We start from the raw sequence: 9267 nt of genomic DNA on the forward strand, positions 1-9267 counted from the left end.
TTCTTGCCTCTCGGTCAATCAAAATTCACCGTTTCCGCCCGGCGCGCCTGAGTGACAGGCCAGCGCTCCAATGGGAGCTGCCAAGAGGTGACAGAGTCCCCCGCACACACACCCCCCCCCCGCCCGACCCGGCCCCGAGGCTCAGCAGTGGCGGCGGCGGTAGCGGTGCGGGCCCTTCCTCTAGGTGAGTGCGCAGCTCAGCTGGCCAGGGAGGGAAGGGGAGGGAGCAGAGCGGCTCGGGGCCGGGCCCGGGCCAGGCCAGGCGTCCTTGCTCCGGCTGGGCCACGCAGGAGACCGCTCCCGGCGTCCTTCAGGATGAGAGCAGGAGGGTCACCCTGAAACTGCGCATGCGTCATGCGCGCGGCCGGACGGGAGGGGGCGGGGGCCCGGCCAGGGGTCACGGGTCACGGGTCACGACGTGGCTCCTCTGCTCCCTCACCTTCGTCACTCCCGGGCTTTCCCGCTCCTCCCCCTGCTTCTCAGCCGGGGAGACGAGGCTCGGTTCCGGGGACTGGAAGGGGACCCGTCCAAGGTCACGTGCGAAGCCGCGCGCCCCGTCCCCCCGACCTTCTCCCCCACCCCCGGGGCCCCCCCAAGCCTGGCTCTGCCGGCACGCAGTGGGCGCTCTCCACTCCGGGGGCCTCCAGGGATCCGACATCCTCGGGCTCGGGGCCCCCCAGCTCTGACCCGGGGGGGAAGGGGGAGAGGCCCCTCACCTGGCCCAGGGAGGGAGGGAGAGAAGAAGGGAGCAGATGGATGGATGAAGGAAGAAGGGAATGAGGGGATGAAGGAGTAGATGAGTAAACACACGAGTGAAGGAATGAATGAACGAGCGAGGGAACGAATGAACGAGGGAACGGATGAATGAGTAAATGAACGAGCAAGGGAATGAATGAACGAGTGAAGGAATGAGTGAACGAATGAGTGAAGGAATGGGTGAGTGAAGGAATGATTGAGTAAAGGAATGAACGAGTGAACGAATGAATGAAGGAGTGAAGGAATGAATCAACGAATGAGTGAAGGAATGGGTGAGTGAAGGAATGAATGAACGAGTGAACGGATGGATGAATGAAGGAATGAATGAAGTGAACGAATGAATGAGTAAATGAATGGACGAGTGAAGGAATGGATGAGTGAATGAATGAGTAAAGGATGAATGAGTAAATGAACAAGTAAAGGAATGAATGAATGAGTGAACAAACAAATGAGTACATGAATGAAGGAGTGAAGAATGGGTGAGTGAAGGAATGAACGAATGAGTGGACGAATGAGTAAATGAATTAGTAAAGGAATGAACGAGTGAACGAACAAATGAGTAAATGAACAAATGGGTGAACGAATGAATGAACGAGTGAAGGGATAAATGAACAAGTGAATGAATGAGTGAAGGAGTGAATGGAGGCACTGCAGAGTGACTGGGGGGGGCAGTTGGTAGAGCAGGCTTCAAGGGGAGCCGGTGGAAGCTGGGGCTCCAGCCCCTGCGGGGGAGGGGAGGCAGGCCCTTGTGTTGATCGGTGCCGCCCCCCCCTTCCTCTCCCCAGATGAGTTGCCCAAATATGGCCCTGCTGCGCGTCCTTTCCCGGCTGGCAGGCACAGGTAGGCAGCGCCCCACAGTGGCACAGGGGTTGGGGAGGGGGAGGGGAGGCTCTTGGCACTGGCACTGGGTAATGCTTCTGCCTCTTCTAGGACCAGCCAGTTGCCGAGGCCTGGCCAGAGGTCTACACAGCAGTCCCTCTTCCGTCTCCTCCTACAGTGAGTATCCTAGGGTTGGTCCTCAGACAGCCATTGTTCTCTCCCCACTCTCTGCCTGGGGGACCTTTGACCTCTAACTCAGCCCACCCAGAATGGTCCAGGGTTTCCCTTTGCCCACTCAAGGCAGAAATAGAGGAGCTGCTGCTGAGGTTCAGGGTGGCCTCTGCCACATCTGTGTGCCTGGCCCCCGAGCAAAGAGGGGTCCGAGGAGCCAGTCCCATTTCAGGAGCACCTGGCGCTGATAGTCTTAATGCTTTTGGGAGCAGATGAGGAAGCAGGCGCTCAGAGGCTTGGGGCCAGCAGGATGGAAGCCCATAAGTGTCAGAGGGGTCCTGAGAGCCGCCAGGGCCCTCAGGGGTCCTCTACACTGGACCCAGTCCTCACGTCTTGAGGTGGGAGGGGAAGAGACAGGCCCCTAGGCTGTGCCCTGCTCCTCCCATGCAGGTACCATCTTAGCCCAGTGCCTTTGATGAATAGAAGCCTGCCGCTGCCCAGTGTGTCCTCTGGCATGGAGGGTCTCCAGAGACCTCTAGATGACACATTGGGTGCTGGAGTTGAACCACACCTCTCACGGGGCACAAGATGCTGGTATTGCCCCAGGTTGTCGGGCAGCCCAGGAGAACGGTATCCAAGGATCTCGCCTGGCATCCCTGCGCTGCCGCAGATCCCCTCTAGGGCCTCAGCGGAATTCCTTCTCCAGCCTTGAGCTACGTCTTCTGGAAGGCGATGGCGCTGGCCTGGCTGGTCTCCAAGGACCCTCACAGATCCACTTCCTCTGGTCCAGCCCTGGCCACATGACTGCACGCCAGAGGACAGGCCCTGCCCTCGGGCGCCTTGCTGTGGGAGAGTTCCACAAGCAGCAGCTTTCAGATTCTCAAACAAACCCATATCCCTGGGGGAGCCAGGTCTGCCCCACCCTCTTCCTCTCCTGTATGGCAGCCTGGCGTCTCCCAGGTTCTTGCATTTGGGACTCAGGATATGCCAGAGCAGAGATGGGGTGCTGACTCAGCCCTGAGGGAATGGCAAGGGATGAGGAACCAGAGGGAGACCCCTCAGGTGTCAGACCCCGCTGAGTGAGGGAGGCCTGCTGGTGTCAGACACCCCGGAGAGGGAAAGTGACCTGGCGTGTGTGCATCAGATGCTCTGGAGAGGAGACCCAAAGTGCCAGATCAGTCAGCCCCTACAGGCCTGGGTCCCCTTCCCTAAGCAGGGCAGAAAACATTCTATCCTGAATCTTTAATTGGGAGAAATCATGCTGTCGTGTTTTTTATTAAGGGCTCCTTCCTAGCACCTCGCTCAGCAGGCGACCCCATCCCAACCCCTTGGAGGTATGTCCGGTATATCCTTAGACGGTGCAGTGGTGAGGCAGGAGTGACTTAGGACGATGAGCCTGGCTTGTTGAGAAATCCTATTTGCTAATCATTCAGTTGATTTATTTTTCTAGTGAACTGAGGTTTTGATTAAAAAAAAAATCTTACTAAAGATGGCTTTGTTCACTTTCCTGCCTTAGTAAGTAAAGCAGATTGAACCAGCGGGTTTTGTGGGTGACCAGGAATGCTGCAGTCCTTCACATTAGGGTCAAGGGGCCTCATTTTGGGAGGCCTTTTTGTGTCTGAGGTGGCTTAGCGCTGAGGCCTGCCTCTGCCCATCCTTCCCTGACAAGCTGACATGTCTTCTTTCCAGAGTTTGTGAATGTGAAGGAGCCCACCATGGACATGAAGTCTGTGACCAACCGAGCAGCCCAGACCCTGCTGTGGACGGAGCTCTTCCGAGGTGCGTGTGGGCATGGGGAGCAGCTGAGGGGGCCCCTTGAGGGGGGAGGGGAGGCCTCCCTGGGGACCCTCTGCCTCTTTTGTAGGCTTGGCGATGACTCTGAGCTACCTGTTCCGGGAACCTGCCACCATCAACTACCCCTTTGAGAAGGGCCCTCTGAGCCCGCGCTTTCGCGGGGAGCATGCCTTGAGGCGCTACCCTTCGGGGGAGGAGCGATGTATCGCCTGCAAGCTCTGTGAGGCCGTCTGCCCGGCCCAGGTGAGGCGAGTGCCGTGTGGATTGTGGCAGCGGGAGGACGGGGCTCTGCTGCTAACTCGTCCCTCCCGCAGGCCATCACCATCGAGGCCGAGCCCAGGGCAGACGGCAGCCGGAGGACAACCCGCTACGACATCGACATGACCAAATGCATCTACTGTGGCTTCTGCCAGGAAGCTTGCCCCGTGGACGCCATCGTGGAGGTCAGCGGGTCGGGCTGGGGGTGGGGGACGGGTCTGGAGTCCCCGCCCCACTGGGCTTCACAACTCCCCATCCCCCTGCCTAGGGCCCCAACTTTGAATTCTCCACGGAGACCCATGAGGAGCTGCTTTACAACAAGGAGAAACTTCTCAACAACGGGGACAAGTGGGAGGCCGAGATTGCCGCCAACATCCAGGCCGACTTCCTGTACCGGTGAAGCCTGGGAGGGGCGGGGGGGCCCAGCCACTCCCTTCACACCCAGTCTGGTCCAAGGGCGGCAGCTGCCCTCCCGTCTGGTATCCTGGAATAAAGCCTAGAAATGTGTGCTGGGCGTCTCACTTGGTGGAGTGAGGGACGTGTCGAGGCACGGGGCTGGGGCTCCTCTGGCCCCCTCCCCAGCTCCCACATCCCCGTTTTGGGAGTCCCTGAGGGCGCTGTCTCCAGATTGGCCAGAGGCCAGGCTTCAGGTCCTTGGTGGCTCCCCTTCTGCTCCACCTGGGTTCCCCTCCCACCTCTGTCTCCCCTTCCCTGGGGCTGCTACTTCCTCATTGCTGCCTGGATGCAGGAAGGGGGCTGGGCCCACGCAAGCCAAACTCTTCCCTAAAGGTCACCCTTACCAAACACTTTCAGGTGGGGGAGGAGGGGCCGCCTTGGAGTCAGCAAGGCCCGGGTTCAAGGCCTGGCTCTGACCTGGGGCACGTCTGTGCTCCTGGCCCATCAGCGTTGGTAGGAGAGGGTCCCCCACACCTATGAAGTCTCATTTAAGAGCAGGGTTGGGAAACTCCTGCCAGAGGGACAGGTCATAAGTGAAGGAAGAGTGGAGAAGCTCTGGTAGGATGGGAAGCAACTGGGGGCCTGGGGTGACCACTTGGTCCTGCCTTCTGACCCAGAACCTCTTGGCTGTGAGCCGGCCTAGAGCAGCTCGGTCCAGCCGGGGTCAGAACCAGGGGAAAATCACTGACTAGGGAAGGCAGGCCTGGTGAAATGCCAATCCAAAGCAGCGTCTAGGAAGGAGCGAGGGAGCCACTGAGCATGAGGGCGTGAGGTGCGTCAGCAAGGCCTTGAAAGGTGGCTGAGGTGTTGGTGGGAAGGGCGCACAGGCTGTAGGGAAAATAAAACACATCCAGAAGCCTGTTAACTCCTCTACTCTGTGGTCCTGGACCCTGGGAACAGAGCCCTGAACTACTCAGTACCTGCCAACCCCAGAGCCTACAGTCTAAGACGGGGGATGCAAAGGGCCCAAGACTGTCTGCCTTAAGGACAGGGAAAGGAGAATGTTGGGCCTGGAGAAGATGGGGGCGGGGGGGGAGGGGTGCAGTGCACAGGATGTCCCGTGGGCCCTCCTCAGGTAGCTGAAGGGCTTGAAGGGGGAATGGCAAGAGTGGGGGCAGGTGCAAACAGGCCGATTTGGGCTGGAGGTCAGGAAGAATGCCCTGCCAGGTGGAGCTGCCCAAAGTGGACAGGGCCTTTGTAGGTCTTTAGCACAGGCCGGACTTCCATGACTGTATTCTGATAGGGAATTAATTCTCTCTGTGCATGATTGGATTGGCAGCTAACCAGGGAGCCTTCAGGATGATAGAGCGCTGGTCCTGGACTCAGGAATACCTGAATTCAAATCTAGCCCTGGACACTTATTGGCCGTGTGACCCTGGACAAGTCATTTGACCTTGGCCTCGGCTTTCTCAACTAAAGTGGGAATAACAGCACCTACCTGCCAGGGTGGTTGTGAGAACAAAATGAGATTACTATTCGTGAAGGGCTTTGCTGCTGTAGAAATGCTAGTTAGCATGGAGGCCGCTCAGGACCCTGCCACCTGCTGATTCTGTGATTCTGAGTATGACATGCACAAGTGTGATGAAAGCAGCCAGAGGGACTAGGGGAGGGCTGGGAAAGTTCTGCAAGAGTGGAGCGTATGGGCCACGAAACCCATCCGCCAATAAGCACTTCTTTACTAAGCACCTACTGTGTGCCAGGCATTGGCTCCAAGAGGCAAAAATCAGTCCCTGCCCTCGGAGCTCAGTCCAGTGGGGAAGAAAGTGAAAACCACCATGTTCAAACCAGCTGTGGCCAGCCGAGGGAAGGCCCCAGAATCCAGGGCCATCGAGAAAGTCTTCCTAGGGGAGGCGGGCCTTTAGCTGGGGCTTCAGGGTCAGGGGAGAAGGGGGCACAGAGGAGGGGGAAACAGGATGTGGGGCAGCAGCTGGAGGGGAGTGAGGAAGACGCCGAGCATGGGGGACATGGAGGGAGAAAGCCTTGGGATCAACGTCCTGGGCCCCTATCTGGGATGGTGGGCTCAGCTTCCTTCCCATGTGCCCCTGGTCCTAGAGGCCAGACTGGAAACCCAAATTAGGGCACGTCCAGTAACCAGCCCCAGAGCAGGGTCGGCAGGCAAGCTTGTGTCAACAATGACCAGGAGTAAGGGTCGGGTCCTGTGCATCATAATCGTACGTTACAGTCTCCTTGTCCCTAAGCCCACTGCGGAGGTCACAGCCAACCATCACCTGGGCCCCCCAGCTGCTCAAGCTGCCCATGGAGTAGTTTGTGGAGGCCATGAAGGGAGGGGCCACCGATCCCACCCTGGCCAAAGGACAGCAGAGACACCTGGAGGGGAACCACAGCCCCAATTTCCCACCGCTTGGCCAACAGTTAAGAGGCATCATTAACGTCATTGCTGACTTTTCAATAGTACTTCAAGGCTTAAGATGCCCTTGATGGCCATCATCCCAGGCAAGTTTTACAGCGACCCCAGAAATGGGGATGTGTTCCGTCCCCACTGTGCCCATGAGGAAACTGGAGGCTCAGAGACCAGCCTGTCTAGGGTGCCCAAGTGAGGGATGGGATACAGAATAGACACAAATAACCGGGATTGGAGAAGGGAGTTAGACGAGGGGGGAGTCTGTGTGCTGCAGGCACACCCACACACACAAAATGTAAACCGAGCTCTGGTGTGAGCTGGGACCTGAAGGGAGCTCACCTTCAGAACCTCGAAACAGGAATTACCCTTAGAAGGCAGAGAAATGGGGCAGGGGATCTACTCATCTCCGAGGATCCTGGGTGGGTGAGATCATAGCCAACCGTCCCCCACCCCATGCCCCGAAGAATGACCAGAGGTTCATTCAGAGCCATGGAGGTCAGCCGCCTGTTTGCTAGAAGAGGAAGTGAAGGCCCAGCAAGTTTAAGGGATTTGTGCCAGGTCGCTGCGCTTGTCTCTGGCAGGTCTAGAAGAGGTATCCTTAGAACCGGGGAGAGAGGCTGGATCTGGATTCGGGAAGACCTGAGTTCAAATGTGACCTCAGATACTTCCTAGCTGTTTGACCTTGGACAAATCAGCTCTATCTGCCTCCGTTTCCTCAATTATGAAATGAAGCTCATAAAAGCACCCAACAGGGTTGTGAGGCACATAGTAGGTGCTATGTAATACTGACCTAGGTGAGAGGAGAACCCCTGCAGGGTTTTCTGCTCCTGTAGTCACTCGGCCCTGGGCCCCTCCCCCTCCCATCTTGCCCAGACTTGGGGCTCAAGAAACTTGGCTTTTTCTTGGTTCAGTGGATGATCTTGACCCCAGAGCTAAGGACCTGGCTCCCAACCTGCTCCTTACCAGCTGTGTGACCCTGGGGGAGTCACTTCCCCAAACTAGAATGAGGAAATTGGAGACCAGAAGATCTCTTAAGATTCCTCTCCCATCTAAAGTCACTTAGGTAATGACCATGACTGTTGATTGACTCTTTGGTAACAACCCCAAGAAGTTGGCTTTTAAAGATGAAGACAGAGGCCTGAAACATTGAAGTGACTTGCCCAGGTACCACGGGGAATCGGTGGCAGAGCCAGACCAGGGCTGGGTCCCCTCTGCCACACCGTGCCTTCGGCAGACGCTTTGGAGGTGGGGTTGGGAGCAAGGGCAGTCCTGTGATACCATGCAGCCAAATCCCTTGGGTTGGTGGCTAGCAGCCATGGGGACAGAGCAGGGCAGGGAGGAAAGAGGATGTGGTCTGGTGAAAAAGCTCTGAATTTCAACCAGAGACCCTGGATTGCCCCTGACGACTAGCTGCATTATTTCTTATGAGTCACTTCCCTTTTCCACATCTCAAGTGTCCTCTCTGAAGGGGCGCGTGCGCACACACATACTCACACACACGCCCTGGGTGGTAGTGAGGATCACAGAGGAGTCAGTTATGAATGCACCCTTGGGGTGCATTAGGGTCTTTCTGGAGCTACGTATGCCCCAAAAGCTATTAAGCTGTGCATGCTCTTGACCCAGCAGTGCCACAGCTGGGCCTAAACCCAAAAAGGAGGAGGAGGAGAACCATTTGTGACAGCAAAGAATTGGAAATGGAGAGGTTGCCCATCAACTGGGGAATGGCCGAACACTAGAGCACATGAAGGTGATGAAATACTATTGTGCTGTTAGAAATGAGGAGCGGGGATAGTGTCAGAGAAACCTGGGAAGACTTGTATAAACTGATGCAGAGGGAAGGAGAATGACTGATATGCTAACAGTAACATTTTAAAGATCCAGGAAGCTGAGCAGTAGGGAACTGGAGGAGACGAGGGGGCCTCGAGGTTCCTGGGGAAAAGGGCAGGGTGGCAGGTCCTTGAGCTCTAAGGACAATGGGAGGGTAATCACAAGCCCACGGGGTTGGGAGTTGGAGCACCTGGCTTAGAAGCCCAGCCTAGCCACTTCCCAACTGAGGGTTAGTCACCTGACTCCTCCAGGCCTCATTTTCTCCTTTTGTAAAATTAGAAGGTTGGCCTAGGCCAGGGGTTCTTAACCTTCTGTGTGTCTTGGACCCTCTGGCTGTGAGTCCAGTGAAGCCTGTGGGGCTCCTGCTCAGAAGCACATTTGTTGCCTACATATAAGGAAATGCTCAGTTTCAGTTGGAGGTTAATGGAAATTCAGTCAGTTTTCTCCCATTCAGTATTGTGGACCTCCTGAAATCTAATCGTGGACGCCTTGGAGGTCTGTGGACTCCAGGATGAGATGATCTCACCAGAGATCCGAGCTGTCTCCCCTTCTGGTCACTTCTGACCTGCTTGCTCCTCTTCAGAGCTCCTCTGGATCTGGTGAGGGTCCCTCTTCCAGGCTTACAGCTTCAGAGTTATCCTCCACAGATCCAAACAGCCTCCCAAGCTTGTCCTTCCTGCCTTCCCTCACAGCCACCCACCTTCACCAGGCCCTATCCCCTCTCTGTTGGCCTTCCAAAGATTGTTGCTGCCTCCAGCCTCTCCCCACGCCAATCCAGCCTCCTCACATTGGCCAAAGGGATTTTCCTGAAGCCCAGGGCTGAC

At 56.7% G+C, this 9267-nt stretch overlaps 1 protein-coding gene across 2 annotated transcripts; it reads left to right on the forward strand.

Annotated features, from left to right (window-relative positions):
* Nucleotides 1-97: 97 nt before the first annotated feature.
* NDUFS8 (NADH:ubiquinone oxidoreductase core subunit S8) lies at nt 98-4305 on the forward strand. Of its 2 annotated transcripts, none has more exons than XM_078148456.1 (7): nt 98-184; nt 1542-1596; nt 1687-1752; nt 3436-3525; nt 3611-3783; nt 3855-3983; nt 4067-4305. In XM_078148456.1, the coding sequence occupies exons 2-7, from the start codon at nt 1542-1544 to the stop codon at nt 4196-4198; spliced, it is 645 nt and encodes a 214-aa protein (XP_078004582.1). In that variant the 5' UTR covers nt 98-184; the 3' UTR covers nt 4199-4305. The 2 variants fall into 2 exon arrangements, with proteins under 2 accessions (XP_078004582.1, XP_020823719.1); XM_020968060.2 differs by lacking the exon at nt 98-184 and adding an exon at nt 388-532.
* The last annotated feature ends 4962 nt before the right edge of the window (nt 4306-9267 follow it).

The sequence above is a fragment of the Phascolarctos cinereus genome, unplaced genomic scaffold, assembly GCF_003287225.1.
Source record: "Phascolarctos cinereus isolate Bilbo 61053 unplaced genomic scaffold, phaCin_HiC Scaffold_9;HRSCAF=440, whole genome shotgun sequence".
Lineage (NCBI taxonomy): Eukaryota > Metazoa > Chordata > Mammalia > Diprotodontia > Phascolarctidae > Phascolarctos > Phascolarctos cinereus.

Excerpts from the sequence above, each read along its gene's own strand:
- NDUFS8 (XM_078148456.1), top strand. The coding sequence starts at position 1,542 with ATGAGTTGCCCAAATATGGCCCTGCTGCGCGTCCTTTCCCGGCTGGCA. Across the intron at positions 1,753-3,435 it reads CTCTTCCGTCTCCTCCTACA|AGTTTGTGAATGTGAAGGAG; the intron begins GTGAGTATCCTA and ends TCTTCTTTCCAG. Across the intron at positions 3,784-3,854 it reads AGGCCGTCTGCCCGGCCCAG|GCCATCACCATCGAGGCCGA; the intron begins GTGAGGCGAGTG and ends TCCCTCCCGCAG.